General features: G+C 42.6%; 1 protein-coding gene across 2 annotated transcripts; it reads right to left on the bottom strand.

Moving 5' to 3' along the window:
- Positions 1 to 405: 405 nt before the first annotated feature.
- Positions 406 to 23570, bottom strand: eprs1 (glutamyl-prolyl-tRNA synthetase 1). 2 transcript variants are annotated; one of them, XM_039793897.1, is made up of 35 exons: positions 23372 to 23570; positions 21723 to 21807; positions 21474 to 21573; positions 21234 to 21390; positions 20989 to 21125; positions 20532 to 20626; positions 19172 to 19298; positions 18616 to 18808; positions 18317 to 18488; positions 17908 to 18141; positions 17201 to 17285; positions 16731 to 16790; positions 11975 to 12085; positions 11434 to 11570; positions 11134 to 11341; positions 10921 to 11033; positions 10697 to 10808; positions 10070 to 10252; positions 9804 to 9971; positions 9251 to 9478; positions 8194 to 8412; positions 7813 to 8043; positions 7459 to 7730; positions 5751 to 5802; positions 5405 to 5614; positions 5155 to 5227; positions 4880 to 4959; positions 4632 to 4733; positions 4199 to 4354; positions 3813 to 4010; positions 3369 to 3542; positions 3010 to 3170; positions 2164 to 2242; positions 2007 to 2071; positions 406 to 1450 (listed from the first exon to the last, which is right to left on the bottom strand). In XM_039793897.1, exons 1-35 carry the CDS (start codon positions 23412 to 23414, stop codon positions 1300 to 1302), a joined length of 4971 nt encoding a protein of 1656 aa, XP_039649831.1. In that variant the 5' UTR covers positions 23415 to 23570; the 3' UTR covers positions 406 to 1299. The 2 variants fall into 2 exon arrangements, with proteins under 2 accessions (XP_039649831.1, XP_039649838.1); XM_039793904.1 differs by lacking the exon at positions 9251 to 9478.
- Positions 23571 to 23779: the final 209 nt, after the last annotated feature.

The raw sequence follows: 23779 nt of genomic DNA, 5'->3' as shown, positions 1-23779 counted from the left end.
TTTTTATCTGTTGGCTAGACAAGGCTCAGTATTATGGAATAAGGAAGCTTGCTGTAGAATGCATAATGTACCATTAATTACCTTGCATTTGTCACTACATACAGTTACCTGTTTAGTAGATAAGTATTCCAATACAATAACACTGTAATAACTCTTGTTATGCTCTCATTATGCTCAGTTCAGCATAATACTGCATCCCAGCATTGTAGTTTGGTAACGGTAATTTTAATTCACTACTACATTTACATTTTAGCCTTAATTCATTAAGTATAATACTCACTTATTTAATTCATTTCTTTTATTTCCTCTTACACTGGCATCCTCCAACCCAAATAACCAATGACCAACTGAGCAGGCCAGGGATTCCACCCATCTTTATCCAGGATCAAAAACAACACAGGGCAGTTTGCCATGGAAATTACTTTATTATAGACAAGTTGTAGAGTTATTTAACAGGAGAGCAGTAACAGAAGACTACATTGCTGACTATTAACCATAAACAGTTCCTCACAGCTTTACGTCATTTGGCTTTGGGTGATCGGAGAAGTTTATATTAAGCTGTGTATGATGAGCCACACTCCGTAACCAGTCATATGTAGAGAGAAGGGCTGATAAAGCTGTGAGAATAATACCCCAGCAACAAGCCTGAGTACCTGCAGAGTTCCTGAGACTGTTTGGCTGCAAGAGATGGGACTGTTGGCAGGCAAAGAGTACTTTTCTCCAGACAGCAGTAGTATATGGTATGTTTCTCAGGAATTTCTTTCAGCAGTATTTCAATTTTCCAGATTTCAAAAAGGTGCAATCCCCCATTAAATGTTGACAGATACTTTAAAACAAACTAAATCTGAATATTTGTCTTGACGGTGTTAAGTAGGGAGTTATAAAAAAAATATCAATTCTGAAAAGATAGGAAAGATTTAATATTTGCCTGGTGTCTGGTGGTTCTTCCCATTCCAATACAAACCACTGCAGGACAGTGAGGGTTCTTTTAACATGGTCTTTAGAGAGTAATCAGCCATGTAGGAGGGAAACAGCACAACACTCAGTTTTTCCTCATAACAGAATTCTAAAAGTAAATAGTTTCTCTCACCTCCACTTTCTTCCAGATGCATTATAACAATGTTAACATATGTTAAAAAACAAACAAAATATTCCCATCCTAAATACCACAGTCCAGTCACCTCATATCCCTGTTACCCTATACACTGAAAAGAGATCAGGTACAGCATATAGATGAGAGAAGATAGGAAAGCCCTTTCAACTACTATGTCCATCCTGGTGCTCCAGCAGAGCAGGTGTTTAGTAGCTGCGTCCAAACAGGGTGTAGTACTGGGCAGGCTCCTTGCCGCTGACACACATCTGACCAGGCTGCAGCGTCTTGAGGGGTGAGAAGGGGATACAGAGGCTCTTGGCTCCCATGGACGGAGCTCCAGGCTCCAGGTCCTGGTCCCTACAGAACAACCAAGCACACATTGTCTTTAATGGTTGAAATTAAAGCACTCAAAGCAAAATGAGAGGAAATTGGCAGGAATAACTAATATTTAACATCTTGTATTTTCACAAAAACATATGTAAATGAAACAAATGATGATACTTTACAAATAACCCTGACTGAAAATCCTAAATACATGCATTTGAAATGACTCCATAGAACAGCAAAATGTTAATTGTTTTCTAGCCCAGCGACTGCATAATGTGACTCAGTGCTTATAGCATATGTATATTTGATGGATTCACATCATCATCTGCACAGATAATGATGCAGGCAACTTGCTTGTCTTTTGCTTCCTCAAAAGGTTGAGCAAAGCATTAACGATCGTGTCAGACAGTGACTGGACCACAATCAAACATGTTAGAATCTGGAGTAGTGGTCATTGTTTTACTGTTTGTCTGTGTCTATATGATTTTATCTGTGCTTATGTGTCTGTTCTTCTACTTGTGCTGATGGATCTGTTTTTTATATTATATCCCTTCTTACATAAAATACACAAACATGTTGGACGTACTTGGCAGTGATTTTCTTGATCCAATCCTCGCACTCAATTCCTCCACAGAATGGGATCTGGACAATCTATCAAGCAAGATAAATGTATTATCAAATATTTACTCCGGTGAGGACACACAATCAAACGTTTTGCGCTGCATGTGGTTTGTGTTTCTCACCTTGCCCTGGTCCAACTCTTTCTGGAACTGTTCCATCGTGTCTGCAGGGACCATGTTTCTCTTCAGGTCATCTGAAGCTCTGACAAACACACACAATTTAAATCAGTTTTCTTGCATATTTATGGTCACCATGTAATCATCTCTTAATGTTCCCATAATTCATTTACAGCTGGATCTGTCAGTCTGTGTATCATTTTTGAACACGTTTCCCTCAGCTGCTTGGGAAACAGGATGATTTTAACCCTGCAATAACAGATTTTTGGGACCACCTGGTTGCGGCGGAAAGAAGTTGTGAATACAACATCGACATATCATCACATATAAGATGATATGGCTAACGTCTTAGCAAACAGTTGCTTCATTACGCATCCAGCAGCACTATAAAGCTCTGAAAAACCATGGGGCGCTGCAGATTCAAGTGATAATTATCTATACGCGACCAATCTCACATTACACATAATTATAAAAAATATAAATTATAGCCCCTTCAATTTACAGCTACACGAACCACAATACATTAAGTTTAATATGGCATGTGTTAGGTGTTCTGTGCCTTTGACAGCTAGTGATCAGCAGCTGTTCTAAAGAAATGACAGCAGAAGCATTTCTGACCATATATGTCATACATATATCAAATATGTGTATTTTATTATATTAAAAACTATTTCTAACTATCCATTACATGTATGGCTTTATGTATGCGAGTAAAGGTCCGACCAACATGAGAGGGTCAGTAGACTGTGTCGTTTTTGTGCAGTGCGAAATCCTTTGAGTGAGGTTTAGAGCAGTTGAGACTGTTTTCTCTGCAGTGCCAGCCACATCAAGTCTGACCCTGCTGCATCTTACTTCTTGAACAGGGAGTTCTGGATGTCCTCCAACATGGCGACCAGCTTCTTCTCCACCTCAGCCTCTGGAATTGTCAACTTTGCGCCTGAGTCTCTCCTCACTGCGACACACTGACTCTGCTTCATATCTTTAGGACCCACTTCTAGACGGATAGGAACTCCCTGGACGAGAGACACAGGCAAACGCAGATAGAAACAACGAGAGAGAGAGAAACGCACACTGTCATTATCAATGCCTTTACAGAAAATATGGCTGTTTTATCTTTTTTTAATTGGTTCTTATTGTTGAATTTATGCATTCAGGTAAAGCATTTCATTAACTATCACTACTACTATCACTGTTGCCATATTATTTCTTACCTTGAGTTCCCAGTGGTTGAACTTCCACCCTGGGGAATAGTTGTCTCGGAGGTCAGTCTTCACCCTGATGCCAGCATCCAGCAGCCTGCTCATGTATTTAGAGCACTGGGTCAACACTGCCTCCTTCTCCTGCTCTGGCAGGGTGGCAGTGATCCCACATGGGATGACGACAACCTGGGAAAAAAAGAGAACATTTTATTCATATAGTGCCGTATTCTTTTTCTCTTTGTATGCATCGGTTTATGATAGGTCAGTTGTTTACTCTAGCGTGGGGTTTGTTCTTCATCTATTCTTTCAGTCATAACATAAGAAGGGGATAAAAAGCAGGTGTCTTGGGCTAAATGGGTATATCATTACACATTTGTCAGTCAACAAAACATCAAATTAAACAAGGTATAGCTACCATATTTCCATATCTCTGTGTGAGAATGTGGGAGTGTCTACCTGCAGACAGGCTACCCTGGGAGGCAGTACGAGTCCCATGTTGTCTCCGTGAACCATGGTGAGGACGCCGATGGTCCTGGTTGTGATACCCCAGGAGTTCTGGAAGGCCAGCTGTTTCTCACCCGGCCTCTTCGGATCCTCAAACGTGATCTCAAACATCTTGGCGAAGTTCTGACCAAGATGGTGAGATGTAGCACCCTGAGGAGGCACAAAGCAATGCAAAAGGCAAAATGACTTCATGTTGGGGTTTTTTTACATTGCAATTACTTTGTTCCTAAACATCAACCCACATGAATCATTGTTCCTCTGCAGCTCATCATAGGATTTAAACGTAATATTCTGCTGGCTTCAGTGATGAAATGAAGCGATCCGGCATACTACAGTACCTGAATGGCTCGGCCACTGGCAGAGATGAATGCCTCCACAGTAGTGGTGTAATCTCCTCCTGCAAACTTCTCCTTCTCCGTCTTCCTCCCCTTCACCACAGGGATCGCCATCAGCTCTTCATACACCCTGGCGTACAGATCCAGAATCTGAAGCACCTACAAATACACATGTAAGGCACACAAAGACTTACAGATGTATACAATGCAGCATGGTTTAAACAATAACACTAATTTTTGTACCGTAAATGTACTGCACCATTATGCAACTCAGCACTTATAAATTAAAATGCACATTACCCTATGCTATAAATGTTGTGGTGTGTGGCATTGGCGTATGCTACATACCATCTCTCCCTATCTAAATGAACATTAAATAAATAAAAAACGTTCATGTGTATTTCAAGCATAATGGCAGCGTTGCCAGGGCCGTTACCTCCTCAGCTGCCTCCTCTTTGCTGGCAAAGGCTGTATGTCCCTCCTGCCACAGGAACTCTCTTGTCCTCAGGAAGGGCTGGGGGTGTTTGAACTCCCATCTCTGGAGGGAGAAATGGGGGAGAGAAAGCAGTGAGAAGAGAGAAAAAGAAGTAAGGGTGCCAGTGTTTTGTGTAGCAATTTCTTCATCAAGTTTGTAATTACGAAGTGAAGATGAAGGTGCAGATGTGACAGTAGGAGGATACTGACCACGACATTACACCACTGGTTGAGTTTGATCGGCAGGTCTCTGTGGGACTGGACCCATTTAGCGTAGGCGGGGTACATCACTGCAGCAAAACAAAACAGTCGCAGGTTCATACCAAACATGACAGCGCTACATCACTCCAACTGCTCTATTAAAAAGCAAGATCAATGTTTAAAAAGCTATTTACACTTTGTGTACGTTCATTGCATGTGTGCCTGCATTGACTCATATAGTTTGGTCTTAAAGTCAGAGTCCATTAAAGAGCTGTGGTTCAGACCTGTCTCACTGGTGGGTCTGACAGCGATGGGCTCTGCCAGCTCAGTCTTTCCTGACCGGGTTACCCAGGCAACCTGACAAAGATGACAACATCACCATTGAATGATTATTAACGTTGTGCAGTCATATTGTCGTCTTACTAACTAACTAACTAACTAACTAACTAACTAACTATCTTGTTTCAGCAAAGCATACTTCTGGTATTTTTATTTTCATGCTTTTCCCCTCTTTTAGGTTATTTTATCTTTTACCTCTGGAGCAAAGTCTTCAATGTGGGTTTTTTCCTTCTCCAGGGCGGCCTGAGAGACGAACATGGGGAAGTAGCAGTTCTCCACACCCATTTTTTTAATCTCCCGGTCAAAGAAGTCTTTAATGGCCTCCCAGATGGCAAAGGACCAGGGCCGCAGCACATAGCAGCCGCTAACATCATAGTACTCAATCATCTCTGCCTTAGTGATGACCTGAGGAGAGGAGGAGCAATGTTACATTTCAGAAAAGACTGGCATTTTATAAAGTGTTTGGTTTTTAATTGGCTTTTCTGGAAGTAGAAAAAAAGGTTTTATTGGAATAAAGGGGACCGGCGTCCATTTAACTCACCTGAGAGTACCAGTCAGCCAGGTTCTCCTCTTTCTTGGCCTCCAGGCCCAACCTGTCAGGAGACAGACACCAAGCAGGATGCAAACCCTGAGGTTAAGAGGTCCAAAACGCTACAATACAATACAGAGTATTTAAAAAGTGTAAGTGTGTTTTGTTAATCACACATTATAATGGATTATTTTGTTTGTAGGCATCACATTGTTTAAGAAGTGGAGAAGATATTGTGTATACAGATATAGTCTGTATTAGTATTGTTTACTGTATTAGAGTATTCGCAACTCAAATTGTTTCATTATCTTCGCTCTGAAAGAACAATTTGTAAAATTATAGACCGTGGTAATTAAGCACTGCCCAAATACAGTAGTAGAGCAATCTGGGAAATTCCCACACCATGCCTCATTAGTTGGTCTATGTGCAGGTACAAGATTTGAGTTGCATGAAAACAATCCTAACAAAACACACAGCCATTCCCAGACCAGCAGCCATGCAACTCAAAGCTCGCATCAGTAACTATACAGTTAGCAAAGCAGCTTCATACTGCTAACTGACATCACAGAGATAGAGCTGCACCATAAGGGCCAAATCCCAATATCCATTATTAGCGTGGCATTGTGATCATGATTATAACTCTTTATCTGAGGAACAGAATTTTTTTATTTTACTTTTTGCATCTTATATCAAAACCTTGACAATTTTTTACTTCAGTAGGTCTTCAGGGTTTACATGACTGATGTGCCAAATGTCTGTATTTATTATGGATAGAAAAATATGCAGAATATAGATATGTACATATATTAGTAGTGCAGCACTATCATATCACATTTTCTCCTCGTGGCTGACAGCAGACCACAAGCACTGATCAAGCAGATGAAAAACACACCAACCATTTTAAACTCACCAAATCTGAATACAAAAAAACAAAAGACCTCTTCAGTCGTTAAGCTACAGTAGCAGAGGGTTCTGCTTACAGACGATCCATCTTCAGTTTCCAAGTAAGAAATCCAAGTATGTGCCTCTGTCCCCACTCTAGTATTCATTTAAAAAACTAAAACATACATCTCATGGCATCGTAAGTTTTATATGAAACTATCCATCAACTGTCAGTTACTGCATCTTAAGTGTTTTGTGGTAGCAATTAAAGACATCCATACAAAACAATGTTTCTCGCTAAGGAAGCCTCTCATTCATTTAACTCTAATGTACCCAACACAGAAAAGACAATTTAGTACAAGGCTTTTTATTGACCCAGACATTTTTACTTTGTCACTTTCAGCCAAATCGTTATCAGTACAACCAACTGTGAATGCACCATACATCTGTTCATCTAACTTCAGTCTGCAGAGCCTTGCTCCACATGTGGGAGAAATATTTTCACTATCGTTGGAGACAAAATAAAACTGTAAACAAAGGTTTTGAAAAATATCTGGTTAAATTTGCACTTATAGAGAGAGATGGAAAGAAAGAGGTCAAAGCAGAAAAGTTGACTTCAGATGCTAAAAGTAAAATATAATTTTGTTCCTCAGCATCTGTCTAATGATCACAGTATTTATTTGATCATTTTATCTGAAATAACGACTCACCATTATGGAGTCCCATTTAATACTAAACATTCTGCTGGCTGGTAGCATTTCAACTTTTAAACTAAACCAGATGAAGAAAAAGCTACTTTATCATTGCTGGATCTTCTTGATAGTTTCCAGTCTCTCACCGTGTTTGCTTCTTAGGTCCTTGACCATCCCCTGGGCCCCCTGCCCCTCCGGAGGATTCCTTGCCCTGGCTGGCTTTGTCTCCTTTAGCCTTCTTCCCTCCTCCTGGTCCTCCTCCTCCCTGTTTCTCAGACTTGTTCTCCCTCTCCTTGCGGTTTTTGTCCTCTCCTCCGGTGGCTCCAGCAGCAGCCACTGGTTTGTAATCCTGTCCAGTAAGCGTCTTGTACTTGTTCTTCAGGTCCAGGAGAGTCTTCACGGCTTCATCCACCTGTTCCTGAAATGGAAGGAAACTTGTTGTTGTCGTTTTCATCTCCAGAACTAGCTGTATTTAACTCCACATTGCGACTGTTCCTTACCTTGGGGGCCTTCTCGGACTTCAGCTTTCTCACTAGCTCTCCCTGTTGGGCCACCTGTGAGAACAGTTCCTGGGCCTGCGGGGGAGAGCTGGACTGGGTTGAGGAAGAGCTGGACTGGCTCTGTACATGGCTACCTGGGGCTTGTAATCCTGGTTTGTAATCCTGTCCGGTCTGCTGTTTATACTCCGCCTTTAGAGCCAACAGCTGCTTCACTGCAGCATCTACCTGATCCTGATGAACAGCCAGCGAGAAGAGAACCATTTAGTCATAGCAGCAGAGACAGTTGCACGACTATTCTACAATATCAAGACTCTCAACGTAGGAGAAACACTGGTAGTACAGGGATATGTAGTAGCTGTGATACTGCGGTCATAGTCTCACCTTGGATGCCTTTTCAACCTTCAGTTTCCGGACCACTTCTCCCTGCTCAGCAACCTTCTCATAGAGGACAATGGCAGCAAGGGCAGGGCTGGTGCTGTTCTGGACCGGGGCGGCGGCTTTCTGGACTGGGGCTGCTCCAGGTTTGTACTCCTGGCCTGTGACCTGTTTATATTCCGCCTTCAGGGCCAGCAGCTGTTTCACTGCTGCGTCAACCTGGTCCTGGGAACACGGGCAAGAAAACTGTGACGCATTTCATATTTTTATAATCCTGTAATGGGTAAACAATGTTGTAACAGCATATGTGCATTAATTCACATCAGCACCAGGTAAAATGTAAATATTGTGAAAATCTTGATACTGATAAATAAAATCACTTAAGTATATAAGCTAATTGTCGATTTCACTGGCCAGGTTTAGCTTTTAAAATAATTTTATAATAATTAAGGGTGTGCCACTTTAAATGACAGGCGGGTCGGCCGTCACAAGAGGAGAGCGTAGACTGTAGGTTTTATTCAGCCCGCCTCCGCTCCATCCACACTCCACCTCTTTGCCCATTTTTGGATGAGCTGTCAGGCACTGCCAAGCTGGACACCCACAACCCTCAGTCATCAGATTTTGATTCAAATGTTGCTAAATCCTGATTGGTGCACAGACGTACATGACATCAACTTTCTCCAACTGACCTCCGTCCACATCAAACCAGTGAGAGAAGCATGGGAAAAAAATAAATACTACAATTTCTCATATACCCAACAATTCAACAGTTCCAACTGTGGCAGAAATCAGTATGTTCATGTAAGATCCTATCACTCATCAGTTATATGAAAAAGACAAAATGTAGCAATATTTATCTGTAGTCTGGTGGTTAGTCACCACCAACCTGATTACCAGAGTGTAATCCCACTGGGCTGCTTTGGTGGTAGTATGAGTAATGGAGGTACTAGTGACAACGTGCTGCACACTGATCACAATTAAACTTTGGGTTTTATAAGCACGGTTTTTGATTTAAAATTGTTTTCTATCACTACATCCCTACTGTCATGCTGCATCAGAATACCTTCGGGGCTTTTTCAGACTTCAGTTTCCTCACAACTTCCCCCTGTTGTGAAACACGCTCATACAGTGCTGAAGAAGAGCAGGAGGAGGAAGAGGGGGTGGCCGCAGGAGGAGCAGAGGAGGAGGCAGGAGGGGAAGGGGCCATCCCAGGTTTGTAATCCTGACCAGTCAGCTTTTTAAACTCCTCCTTGAGAGCGAGGAGCTGCTTCACAGCTACATCAATCTGCTCCTGGTACCACCAATAAACCAGCTTATTGTTGCAGGTAGTTTAGGATAAACTTGACTGGCATGCAAACAACGTGGGGGACATGAGCAGTGACTGGACAAATCATTCGGGACACAAACAGCGAGTGACTGGACAAACGACTTTCGATGGGACAACTCACTTGACAACGAACGAGGACATGTGAAATGACTGGACAAATCATTCAGTACATTATTCATAAATAGACGGACGACTTGAGATGTGAGTGCTGATTGACGGATGTGGACATGAACAGTAACAGGGCAAGCAGATGTGGACACGATTAGTAATTGGACAAACGTCCAGGTACCTTAGGTGCCTTCTCTGACTTTAGTTTCCTAACCAGCTCGCCCTGCTGGGTAACGCGGGTGAACGGACAAGAGGTGGAGTCTGTTGATGTGGGGGGCGGGGCTGGAGCTGAGGTGGGAGGAGCCATGCCAGGCTTGTAGTCCATACCTGTCTGCTGCTTAAACTGTGCCTACAGAGAGAGGAAGTCATTATTAATTTGAACAAATAAGAGTCTTTAATTGCTAAAAGTGTAATTGCTTTAATTGCTTTTCATTACAGCTAACGTGCCTTCAGAGAAAGCAGCTGCTGAACGGCCTTGTCCACTTCGTCTTTAGGAGCCTTGGCAACCTTAAGCTGACGGACAGCTTCACCTTGTGCTACAATGCTCGAGAATAAGTCACCGGCTGAGGTCGAGGCAGGTGCTGAGGCTGGGGCTGAGGTTGTGGCAGCCTTGGCAGAGGTTGTGGCAGGCTAGGGCAAAAGATAAGGCAGATTTAGAGACGGAGAAGAAGAGCAAAAAAATTGAAGGTACCAGTTTATCCCAGACATCAAAGAGACAACTGCGGGTTAATCTTTCTTTAAAACACCCTCAGTGTTGTGATTAAAGACTCTCCTGTTGTCTTTAAATCTGGATTCAAAGCCTATCTATTTTTAGTCTATCATTTGGCCAATGTTTGCATTACTGGTTAAACCAGTTAGCAACCACTCTCACTCAGGTTCCTTGCTACTGCTGTTGATGTCCCAAAACATCAGGGATACCACTGGATACCACTTCACAGTACAATAGAAGAAGTATGTAGGACCCAGGGGGAACAATAATGGTCCCTAGCTCTAACCAGTTGATGAGCTCAGTTTACTCAGACTATACTGGTTTATTATTATTATTGATGGTGGTTTTTCCTCAAAAGCACTTACTGTGATGCTAGATGCCTTGCTCTTGTCCTTGGATCCAGAAGTGGGCATCTCCTTGGTGTGTCCATCAGGAATGTAGAACAGGACACAGGGACTCTCCTTACAGCTGTTAGGGCTGTAGATGTAAACCATAGATGGTTAGACAGCAGAAAACTGTGACAGTAATGGGCGATATCCTTGAACTGGGGTGGTTCAAACAAACCGGTCATATAGGTCCTTTTCCTCACCTGACAGGCTCATAAGGCTGGTCACAGACATAGAAGCCCCGCCTCTGGAGCTGGATGATGTCACCTTTCTTCAGGTCCTTCAGACAAGGATCTCCAAGCATCTTCTCCTCCGACTGAGAAAGTGAGAATAGCGCAATCAAACGAAACAATAGATTTGAAAATGACCAATGCGACGCATGCCGTGAGATTAAGAACACGTGTTGCAGAACAGACCTTGCTGTTTTTATTGATGTACTCCTTGAAGTCGTCGTCTTTGGTGAGGACGGCTTTGGAGATGAGAGGCTGGTAGTTTATGCAGATGGTGGGCAGCAGGGGGGCACTCTTTGTGTCAGCCAGCCATGTGATCTTTGTCGTCTTCTTGTAGTCCTTGTTCTCCAGGTTCAGACGAGCCTCCATGGACTGAACCTTAGCATCTGCCCCTCTGAGCGGTAAGAAAGGGTGCACGTCATTACTTTAATGAGACACCTCGGGATTCTGAACAATAAGGATTAGCTGAGCAATAATCCCACATACTTGTTGATCTTGGTGATGATGAGGTTGCCCCAGTTGATGAAGGTGACCATCTCTCCCTCTGAGAAGGTCTCAGCATCAGCTCCTTCAACCAGAACTCGAGGTCCATACCAAACCTTCTTCATGCCCACCTCTGTGTTCTGCATGGACACAGAAAGGACTTCAGCATGGGCATGTGTACCAACAGACAATTGTGGCACCACTGAGTGAGATTATGTGTTCCTTTAATTGTAAAGTGCACTGAGACCATGTCTAATGGTGATTTTACACTTTAAATAAACTTGATTGATTGATCTAAAAGCTCCATGTGTCCAACACTACAGCACAGTGTTGTTAGCAACAGAATCCCTGAACTGAATCACTTTTCAAATCATTCAGCAGGTACTGGGACCAAACAGAACATATCATGGCAGAAAGTAGCATACCCACAAAGTTATCTCCTGCTGCTGTGCAACTTTCGATCAATCAGATCTTCCTCCAGGCACAAACAACACTAACAAACATCACAAGTTTGAGGTTTGCTGATTAGAAAAAGAGCTCTTACCTTAGGGTGTTTGGCCACCTCCTTGATCTCCTCTGTAGCCTCTGAGACGGAGACAGGAACCACATAAGAGCTGGACAGAGCTGTGTACCTGGGAGCCACCGGGTCAATAACCTAACACACACATCACACACACAAAAAAAGACATACATACACAAACAGGTCAGTAAAAGAAATGCCAGACAAGTGCTTTGTAACATTCTCTACCTACAAAATGCTGAGTAATGAAAGGACAAAGCAGAAAATGATGCAACTTAATTCAAAAGGTTTTCTTTGAAAATAAAATAAAAAAAATAGATAAAAGTAGTAAAAAAGTAAGACACACAAGAAGAAAGAAATGCTGATTTAATGAGTGAATCATGATCGTATGCAGGCGAGGGAAACAAGCTTTTCTTCAGCTGCTTGTTCAGCCAACATTCACTTTCACTAATGTACCAGCCAGCCTGAGTGTTTAAGAGCCCAATGATGGCTGAATGATTTGCAGAATAGACCATCCAAGCAGAAACGGATCAACGCCATCCCAGCAGGGGCAATGTTTAGATTATACCAGGAGGTGGAGACTTTTACGCAAACCACTTCATAGTACAATAGAAGTAGACTTCTTTCAGTATGCAGGCCCCAGTGGCTTTAGCTCTAACAATGATGGAATGGAACCAGTTGACTCAGACTAGAAAACCAGCCATTCTTCAAACAAACAAATTGATTTATTGGATGCTTTTTCACAAAAAAAGAAAAAAAATCTATTATTATTAACTCATTTACGCTGATTTAGGAAATAAAGTGTGACGCACTCACTCAAAAAGTTGCAATGGACTAAGGGATGAAGGGAAGGGAATAGATTGAGAGGAAAACATTAAGGAAGGATTTAACACAAAAAAAAAAGAAAAGAAATAAACCCAAGAGCTTTGATACTTTCTCTGGTGAAGGACTGTCTTGACTTTTTAAATATATTTTAAAGTTTGTTTAACCAGTCTGTTTTGTAGAGATTTAGACCTGCATTTAGAAAATCCTTCTGTGAAGTCTAGCCATCTTACTCCCAGGGTATTAAATCACCCTAACCACAAAAGGGCTGCAAAGCAGAGCTTCCTGTCACCTTTAAGTAAGACAATACTGTAGTAGCCCAAATTATTCCCATTACTGGTTTGGTGTTGGGTATAGGTAAAAAGGCCTTTTTTGACATTAATGCCAGGCATTCTTTTTCTTACATTTATTTTGACAAGTCAGGTTCCATGTACATAGGACTATAAAAGACTAACCACACAAAAAGGCCTCTTCACACCTCCATTCCACCCCCAAAAGCCACATTTACTTCACTGATGTCACCAATTATGTATTGGGAGCTGAAGTCTTCAAAACCAAAGCAAGCACACAGCTCCCTATGTTTACTTCCACATTGTTCACAACCAGTTTAAATCAGTGAGGATGGAGAATGGGAAATGATGAAAGCAACAAACATAAAAAAATACACATTGTGCAAGAGAGTAACATTGATCCATCGTACTCATTGCTTTTGCCATGATACAAGACGAGCTCACACACACACACACACACACACACACACACACACACACACACACACACACACACACACACACACACACACACACACACACACACACACACACACACACACACACACACACACACACACACACACACACACACACACACACACACACACACACACACACACACACACACACACACACACACACACACACACACACACACACACTAGGGAGCCAATTCAGAGTTGTAGAATCAAACACAAAATAACTAATTTACTTCATTCAATTGTGTTATTTCTCCTCTGCTGCAAAACAGCACCTGGGAGCTGGTAGAGACTCCCAGGGCCGGATGTACGTACATTTGCGAATGTAGCATTATCAGCGCCACGGCCAACCCGCAGAAAGCGCACGCTGTGATACTTCAGCTTACGTCGTATTTACCAAACCTGCAGTTCATCGGGTAATCAGCGCCTTTCTCTGCCCACTATACCGTAGATTGCGCTGTAGCAAAGTACTGGTCCTATGATACGGCCGAGTGCAGACTGCGATATTCCCACTGCTGATGCTATGACTGTTTGAAATGATCCTGATGCCAATATTTGTAATGTAGCGAGGAGTTCAGAGATATGATGTCATCTTTGATTTCTTCCAGTAACTATAATACTGCATGGCTGCTTAATGATTTTGTGTTCACTCAACTGAAAAAGTGTGATCCTTGTGACAAAAATCTTTTCAGCTTGTGTCCTTGACCTATGTCTTGGTCTTGCTCTGATTACTGCTGCCATTTCACCAGGAGGCATATGCCAGGAAACTCGCTGCCTGGTTTAAACCTGCTTTTAAAAAGGGGGAGAATTTTCACCGCAAAATAGAGGCGTGCCGTCACGGCCGGTTTTTGCGGAATACATAATTGGGCGCACTTTACGCTTCCCCTCCCATCTCTTTATGGGAAACTCCCACTTTCCCCTTGACCCTCCCGTGAATGCATACGCATGACACGGAAAAGTGCAATTTGCCATTTTCAGTCCCCGAGTCAGGCAGTCCGCTCTTTTACCTCAGTGAAGCCTGTTTGTACATACATCGCCATGCTTTTACGTGCACGTTGCGAAACAAATACGCCTGAAGTGGGCGCAAAAGCGTACATCTGGCCCCCAGTGTCTTGCTAAAATAAATGTCTCTCTGACCTCAGCTACACAACTCTGCTGTCCTTTGCTTTTGAACACATTGTGTTCTTTGACAGGTTTTGATAATAGGGCTGCACGATATGAGGAATATATGTGATACCGTTGTTGAATATCGTGATAACGATATTACATGGGATTAATAAATAGATATTAAAGTGCACTCAGTTCTGCATTTCCGTTGCTTTCAGTATTCTGCTAAATTACAACTTGCTTGTTGAATTTGAAACAAATGATGGGAAATAATTTCTGACATTTTATTAAACAAATTGAACATTGAATTAAATGTAAAAGGTACCACTTACAAAAAAAATTAAGTTACAATTTAAAAGTTCCGATTTCTACAGATATTTTCTTTTAACTAACAAAATCTCTCAATATCTTTCGCAATACGTCACAGCCTTTCACAATGTGTTTTTGGCGCCAGTTGATGTCGCAATGACGATAAAAAAAAAAAACAATATATTGTGTAGCCTTAACTGACAAACATTATTTGGATCCATTCTATATACTCTGAACCTCTGATTGGCTGGTAAAACAGTGAAGGCTTTTTGGTGGATTTTTAGATAAAGCAGCCCATGAGGAAAGCAGGAAGGGAGTGGGTGAAAATGAGCAAGAGGAGGTGGAGAAGTAGGTGGGGAGTACCTTCAGACAGCTAATTGGCAGCTTGGAAACAGAAGTGTGAGATGCTGTTTAATGTCAGATACAAGGAGGGAGGAAGAGAGAGAGAGAGGAAAGAGGTAGAGACACATTTACACAGAATGGAACGTTTATATTATTTCCTCTCACCGCTTTTTTCCTCAATACAAATGTACGATTAAAGCTTTAGGTTGTGTTTGGCAACAGATTTCAGACACAAACGTAACCAAATAGACTTGTGGCAATTTAGTAGAAATTGTGTGGGGCACCAGTAAGCACACTGCTGCACAGGTACCTAAGTTGAAGATCATCTAGTGAAGCAATTTGGAAAACACAGCCTGTTATTTTTCATCTGGTTTGCTATTCTTGTATATTTTCCGTAATGACTGACTTAATGATGTATACCTGTGTCAACTGAACTCAACCGGCTTTGGCTTATTATTGGACCATTGAAAATAAACATCTGTGAAGAATGTCTGTAACCACACTTAACATGAGCTGCCGTTACAGCCAATTTAACTATCGCCAAGTTGACGTCAAGGAACTTTGGGGGCTGAAGAGGGCAGGGAGGAGTGGGTTAGTTGAACATGCATATGAATCCTAAATTGCAACCTGACACCAAATGTCATCACTACTTTTGGTAGCTGTTCTATTGTACTACTGTCATTAGTAGAAAATCTTCTTTTAATTCAAACTAAAATGTGAAACTCACTTATGCTCTCCGTTTATGCACATTTTTTAAAACGTATTAGCTTCACACCTTCCACTTGACTCTGGGATGAAGCAGCAAGTGCCAGCACAGAAAACAACACAGAGGAAGCAACACCGATGTCCAGACACATGAAAATGGGGGACGCCAAAACATGAATACAATCAAATGTGGGACATGAAATGAAGCAACTGTTGTTTTTTGAGGTTTTGAGTGTTATTGGGGGTCATATGGAGGGTGAGGGTGGGGTATTGAGGCAGGGAACCAGGTAGCAAATGAAAGCATTCAACAGAATGAGAACAGCAAAGCAGAAGGAAGCCATGCCAGCAGTGAACCCACGGGCAATTCTCTGAACCTTGGTTAATTACAGGCTAGATTTGTGTCATATTCATTCATTATATCTTCTCTTTCTCTAACATACATCACAAGCCAGGTCAAACAAATATTCCCCCTAAAAAAGTCCTTAATCTCCAAAACTAGAAAATGTCAGCATATGAAAATGGTCTGCAGTTATAACTTACAAGATACAATTCAACAGAGGTCTACAGAAGGACCCTTCATTTTAAGTGATTCCTACATCTTACCGTTACAGCAATGCAGACCATGCTCAATTAAAATGGAGCCACATTCAATGTCAGAATCATTTTTATCCCCATTTAAGTATACAGCTAGGTTCAGACAGACAATCAGGCCTCAATGTGCGATGAGAAAGGAGAAAAATGTACCTTCTTATTGAAGGCCCAGATCTTGTCCCACTCCATGTTCACCACGGACCTTGATCCACCCTGGAAGGAGGAAGATACAAGAAAACGACATTTCTAACTGATATAAAGGCTTCTGCACTCCATGGGTACAATAGATATGCTTTAATTCATTACATTTGCAACTGTGCAATCTCTTAGGTCCTTGATTTTGACATTGTGACACTTAATCGAGGAAACTATGCAGACTGTGGCATCATGTACACGTTTAAAAGTTATACTAAACAATGTAAGCCCTCGTGAAAATGAAAACATATATATTTTAATGGGCTAAATGCTTTGGAGGTCTCGACTTGCATAATTTTCTCTAGTCTGGCAGAAAGTTGAAAATGTTATCTCTCATATATTCTTTATCTGCAATCATCAACTCCCTTCTTTGTGTTAAGAGAGGTATCTGGCTTTTCCCCTGCCCATCCCAACTATGACACATGTACCTGGGCTGCTATGAACTGTTTCAGACCCTCAACAGTCATTCCTCTCCTCAGGACTCCTCTGACAGTGGGGAAGCGAGGGTCATCCCTGGAGGACGAGATGAGAGAAGTCAAAAGAAAACATTGGTTTAGAGAGGAAGAAAGAGTAAAGGTAAAGAGAGAAAAGGGGAGGAAGACAGGAGTAATTTGGGGGACAGGGAGAAGAGAGGATGTTTTGAGCAGAGCGTGAACGAGCGGCGAGTGCAAGGATTTTGAATGGAACGCAGAGCGGATATTTAAAATGTTGGAGTGTCGCTTTATCAACCGCTCCAATTTCACTCTGGTACCACTCACACTATGAGTTCTGAGCATGCCCGAGCCTGTCTCTGTGCTACTGCAAAACAGTACATGCAGATGAACAGCACCCGCCCTCCCTCTCCATGCTGCATGTACCTGTCATCTGGTGGACTTTTTGCTTGCGGCGCTAGCAGCATGAAGGGAGGGTGGACACCGTTCATCTGATTATTACCCCGCTTTTTATTTTTGGAGCAAGTAAGCGATTTGAGTGAATCGAACAGCTCCGTGAGCGGACATTCTCACTGCTCCACTCTGGTCACATGCTCTTGTTGTGAGGGACCACCAAGAAGGAGTAAAATAAAGGAGACGCTTAATACATTCCCTATAGTCACGTTAATCAGCATCAGTCACCAGATGCATCAGACTACACCTACCATCCATCGACGTATCCCTGGTCGACAAACCAGGTGAGCTTCCTCTTGGACAGCACTGTGTTGTTGAGGTTGAGTCGAGCGTACTCCCAGATGTAGGGCTTCCTCAGGCCCAGAGCCTCAATGATCCAGTAGAACTGGTCGTCACGATCATGGTACTCCGTAGTCCTGAGAGCATGGGTCACACCCTCCAGACTGTCCACAATGGGACAGGCAAAGTCGTATGTTGGGTAGACTCTGGAAGAAAGGGGGGAAGGGCAGTTTTAACAATGAATATTTGTAGAATATTTCATTATGTCCAATATTTGGTGCAAATGCTACAGATGTTAACATCTCAATGAGTTTTAGTTATAAACCATTGAGACTAATGATCTAGTTTTCTCCATTCCTGGACTTTGTTTAAATTAAGTACTTGTGGGTGTTTCCAGTGCGAGGGTGTGGAGTGTTTTTGCAGCGGTAGAGGGTGGGGTCTCTCATGCAGCCGTTGTTTGAGTTCATGTCAATCTTGGCCCTCATGCAGCAGGTCTGACCACTCTCTGTCCCAGCTTTCATCTCCGCCCACATCTTCATGTTCTGCTCCACCGCTACAGAGGGGAGGGAGGGGGAGAGAGAGAGAGAGAGAGAGGCATGTTGTAGCTTCAGAAAGTTCAGAAATTTGCACTGTAGCTTCAACATTCACTGTGATTGATAAACATCTTTCCCCAGGCGTACTGTTATTTCTGCATTTGGACTCCACGCGCTGCTCTCTCTCCTGCTTCATCTGCTCAGGAGGCGTGTTGTCGATGTAGGCCTTGCCCTCGGCAAGCAGCTGTTCAGCAAATCGCATTATGGTGGCAAAATGGTCGCTGGTGTACGTGAACTGGTCTGGATGGATCTGGAGCATGGAAACATCTTCCAGGATCACCTGAGAAGCAATAAAGACATATTTGATAAAGACATTATTTGACAGTTTTTTATCTGAATAATGAAAAGACAGTACTTTTCTGGTTTCTTTTTTAAGATGATTTTTTGGGCTTTAAAACCTTTAATGGATAGGACAGCTAGGTGAGAAAGGGGCGAGAGAGGGGGAAGACATGCAGGAAATCATCACAGGACGGACTCGAACCCTGGACCTCTGCGTCAAGGTATAAGCCTCTCAGTATATGTGCACCTGCTCTACCCACTAAGCCAACCCGACCACACTTTTCTGGTTTCTTACTGGTAGAATGGAAAGAATAACTCATTAAATTTTTTTTTTTTAATTTGCTCTAAGATCTGAGTATTTTACCTTCTCAAAGTCCTCCTTCTCCTTCTCAGGGTTGGTGTCGTCAAAGCGCATGATGAGCTTGCCTTTAAATGTGATCTGGTAGTGCTGGTTGAGCAGAGCAGCCTTGGCATGGCCGATATGCAGGTATCTGGCCACAGAGAGACAGAAAAATGCTTCCTGTTAAAGGTGCTCTAAGTGATGCAATGCGTTTTTTAGGCTACAACATTTTTCGTCACATACAGCAAACCTCTCCTCACTATCTGCTAGCTGCCTGTCCCCTGAACACACTGTAAAAAACATCTCCTCACTATCTGCTAGCTGTCTGTCCCCTGAACACACTGTAAAAACATCTCCTCACTATCTGCTAGCTGTCTGTCCCCTGAACACACTGTAAAAACATCTCCTCACTATCTGCTAGCTGCCTGTCCCCTGAACACACTGTAAAAACATCTCCTCACTATCTGCTAGCTCTGTCCACACTACACACTGTAATAAACATCTCCTCACTATCTGCTAGCTGTCTGTCCCCTGAACACACTGTAAAAACATCTCCTCTATCTGCTAGCTGCCTGTCCCCTGAACACACTGTAAAAAACATCTCCTCACTATCTACTAGCTGCCTGTCCCCTGAACACACTGTAAAAAACATCTCCTCTATCTGCTAGCTGCATGTCCCCTGAACACACTGTAAAAAACATCTCCTCACTATCTGCTAGCTGCCTGTCCCCTGAACACACTGTAAAAAACATCTCCTCACTATCTGCTAGCTGTCTGTCCCCTGAACACACTGTAAAAAACATCTCCTCACTATCTGCTAGCTGCCTGTCCCCTGAACACACTGTAAAAAAACGCGGTCTCTGTAGACAGCCCAGGCTCCACAAACGGCAACAAAAACAAACCAACAAACCGCGCCAACCTGCACCACCAAACATAACAAACAGTGTTCCAGCCAATAACCGACAAGAAGGAGTTGGTTGAGTCATCACTGCAGCAGCGTTAGCACATAGGCTACTTCCACAATGCATATTCATGACTCAACCAACTCCTTCTTGTCGGTTATTGGCGGAAGTACTGTTTGTTGATGTTTGTTGGTGCTTGGCGCGGCTTATTCTTTGTTGCCGTTTGTAGGCCCTGGGCTGTCTACAGAGACTTGGCTTACAGTGTGTATATTCAGAGACAGCTAGCAGATAGTGAGGAGATGTTTTTTACAGTGTGTTCAGGGGACAGGCAGCTAGCGGATAGTGAGGAGATGTTTGCTGTATGTGATGAAAAATGTTGGAGCCTAAAAAACACGTCACATCACTTAGAGCACCTTTAAGAGAAGGTACTAAATGACCATGTATAAATCGGAACTACTCCTGAACTCCAGTTCAAGCCTTACCCACTGGCTTCAGGAGGGAATCGAACCACCACCTTGCCCATCTCCGCTCCTGGCAACTCCACAAACTTGCCAACATCTTGCTTCTTCTCATCCGACTGTTGATTATAGCTGCATTTGTTTAGTAGTTGTTCTACAATACTTTTTTTCAACAAAGCGAGTTCTGGTGAGGTCAAACGAACATTTATATATTTTATATTATTCAACCAATTAATCTGTGAAGACTGAGAAGTGTTTTAGTAGATAGGGATTATCAATTCAGTTTCTATACAGGGCAACAGCTTGTGTTGTTTTGTTAACATAAAAAACTTTTCACACCAATACAAATGAATAATTGTGTTTATCTTTAGCATACAGTATAAACGCTCCAGGTCAGCCCTGCCTGGCTTCTCATTAGTGATCCCTTCCTCCAAATGTTATAGACATCAAATCACTTGTTATTGTCCGACATTACACTTACATTGGATTTGCTTATTGGAGCATTCTTACTGGCATACTTGTTGCCCACAGCAGTGAAGGGAACCTGCGAGCTCAGGAAAGAGAACCAGCGATTGACATGGGAGAAGGATTTGCCCTGGCTTGGCCATTCCCTATGACCTGCGGAGAAACAACCACAACGGTTTCACCGGTTTACCTACACACATTCCACACTAAAATTGACAAAACGGCAGAGATCCAGACTGGTACATCCTAGATGGCACTGACCTTTGAGGGCAGCCCAGACAGAGAGGTCAGCCAGGGTGAGGGCATGTCCAACCAGGAAGGTCCTCAGGGAAAGGGCCTTATCCAAGTCACCCAGAGCTACGCTCAAAGCAGGCTGACCACACAGATGCCGAGCACTGAACTCCAACCAGTGGTCGACCTGCAGATACCAGATAGTATCTCAAATAAGTAAATTAGAACACAAAAGAGAACAGAAATGCTCTAACATGCACAAACACACACCTCAGTCTGCTCCAACAGGTTGGCTCCATAGAGGCCCAGAGCGGGAGCCACCCGGGCCAAGTACCGACTGATGGAGTTGGCATCACTGAACTGGATTGCACTGAAGGAAAGAAAGAGCACACAGATGAGAAATAAATGAGTAATAATAAAAAACACCAAAATTGCACATCCTATAACTTCACATATAAATGTTTACAGTAGGCCGTTAAAACTCATTAGGCAATTTGATGAAGTAATGACGTGACCTACTCTGAGACGTGAAGCCGTGTGTCTTGGCCTTCCTCCACTGATACCTGCACACTGTCCTTCACATGCTCTGCTGTCAGAAGCGCTCCTGCAGCACAGAGGAGAAAAATCTGTGTTTGTTAGGGTTAGTTATGAGTCTGGGTAAACATGGTTTAACCGCCTAAATCAGCTTCAGTTAATGTTGTTTACAGATGTCAAGTCAAGGGCAACTGGACTTGCTTTAGATTCTTAAAAAGGTTCAGCATCTCCTACAAAAGGCGTCTTCAGTGCAGAACAACCATGACATGTTTGGCTGGCAATCTTTACAGACATTTTGGTTTGAGAACCAGTTTAACTGGCCATGCAAAAACCTGCACACTGCAATGTGGCTTTGGCTTTGCATAAAAATGTCAATGTCATGGACTTGATATCTATACAAGTAAAAGAAGAACATTGGGCTAACTTGCAAATCCGCTTGAAGCACATCCAAAATAACCTAGGTTTCTTTCTACATTGACAATTCGCTGGGAGCTTAAAGTATGAACAAGGGTTTAAATCCCTAACATGCCAAATGTTATACACTTTCATCTTAACAGTCAATGATAATGGTCTGATGCAAGAGATGGTTAGTTTTAGTCGGTTTAAGGGCGGGTCTTGGCATGGCGATAGTAGGGGGAAAATGTGGCTTCCAGGAACGGTGCTGCTGCTGCTAAGCAAATGAAACCGATTGCTAAGAGTGCAAAAGTATGCACTCCCCATCCAGCACTCCACGTTTCAGCATGCTTGCATCAGCCCGCTGTATCCACTGCCACCACGCACGGCGCTGTTTAGCCGCTGTCAAAGAAAGCTAGTCAAAAAATTAGCTTGCCATAGTAGCATTGACATTCTACACTTGAAAAGCTTTGTCCTGACTGTACACGATACAATGTACTGTCACATATTAATAAAGGGTATTGATACATTATAGCAATGCTGTATGCGTCTCTAAACCACTTAGCTGAGCGAACCTGGTGCCAGCGTATTCAACTTATCAATAAAGTGCATGTAGCTATGATTTCTCAATGTCCATGTGCATAGATTCCAAGTTCATAAAGATTGTTTGCATATAACGGAGCAATGTTTATAGGCAGCCCACGGTGCAATTTGAAAAATGTAAAATGTACGCTAGGTGCGGTTATTAAAAAGACAATTTAGCTAACGAACTGTCCACATGTTGAGGTTTGGTGTGCCACGATAACAAGCTAGCTAACGTCAGCTTGGTCGCCCCATTTGAGCTTATATGGACATACAGTCAGACCAATTTTAATTCATATTTAACATATTTGACTTGGCTTGAAACATCCGTTGTTCAGTTCAGCTTGTTTCCATAAAACAATATTGACCCAATTATTATTAATAACGTTACAACAAAACATCAAACTTTTAATGTGTTTTTAATTGTACTGTTGTCTTCAGGTCTTCCGTATCAACTAAATCCTAATTTCTTGGACACATCTATCTATATTTTCATTATACGCAAATAAACATTACAGGGTAAGATTTTCAAAATGTTTCTTTGTTAGGGTGACACGTAACAGCGCTAACAAGCTAGCCAGCTAGCCAGCTGTCACTCAGTGCATGCACGACGCAATGAACAAGAAGTATTCATTCAGGGGTCGCAGGCTGCAACTCACCTAGAGGCGGGTTGCTTGTGTTGATGGTGAGGTTTAACGCCATACTGTGAAAAATCCTTCTTCCACAAAGGTGGTGAAACCTTTTCACTGTTTCTGAAACCCAACAGCAGCTGTAGTAAGCGGACAGCCAAGACTGCTCTTCACACCAAGCTAGCAGCACAGCGTGAAGAGACCATGGAAGAGACGGGCTAGGACTTCTTTCGTTTTTATTACTGCTAACCAACAAGGTATTGGTGCACTACTGCCCCCTGCTTTGGGAGTATGAACAGACAGACACAAAACAAGCACTACACTGGAAAAAAAAGGTCTTATGTGCTTTGCCTTTGCATATTCCATAAACAGAATTCCCATTGGTGGGATTCAAATATCATTATATTAGGTTAGTAATTTGTGTTGTCATTTAGCATG

This window comes from Perca fluviatilis, chromosome 3 (genome assembly GCF_010015445.1).
Source record: "Perca fluviatilis chromosome 3, GENO_Pfluv_1.0, whole genome shotgun sequence".
In the NCBI taxonomy this organism is placed as follows: Eukaryota; Metazoa; Chordata; class Actinopteri; order Perciformes; family Percidae; genus Perca; species Perca fluviatilis.
Note: the sequence above shows the minus strand (reverse complement) of the source record. Positions and strands in the feature narration are given on the sequence as shown.

What these genes read in the sequence shown, in the direction of transcription:
- eprs1 (XM_039793897.1), bottom strand. Translation starts at nt 23,414, where the DNA reads ATGGCGTTAAACCTCACCATCAACACAAGCAACCCGCCTCTAG. An exon ending in ACACGGCTTCACGTCTCAGA is followed by an intron (nt 21,574 to 21,722) that starts GTAGGTCACGTC and finishes TCTTTCCTTCAG; the next exon opens with TGCAATCCAGTTCAGTGATG. An exon ending in AGCAGCTGCTTTCTCTGAAG is followed by an intron (nt 9,972 to 10,069) that starts GCACGTTAGCTG and finishes CTCTCTCTGTAG; the next exon opens with GCACAGTTTAAGCAGCAGAC.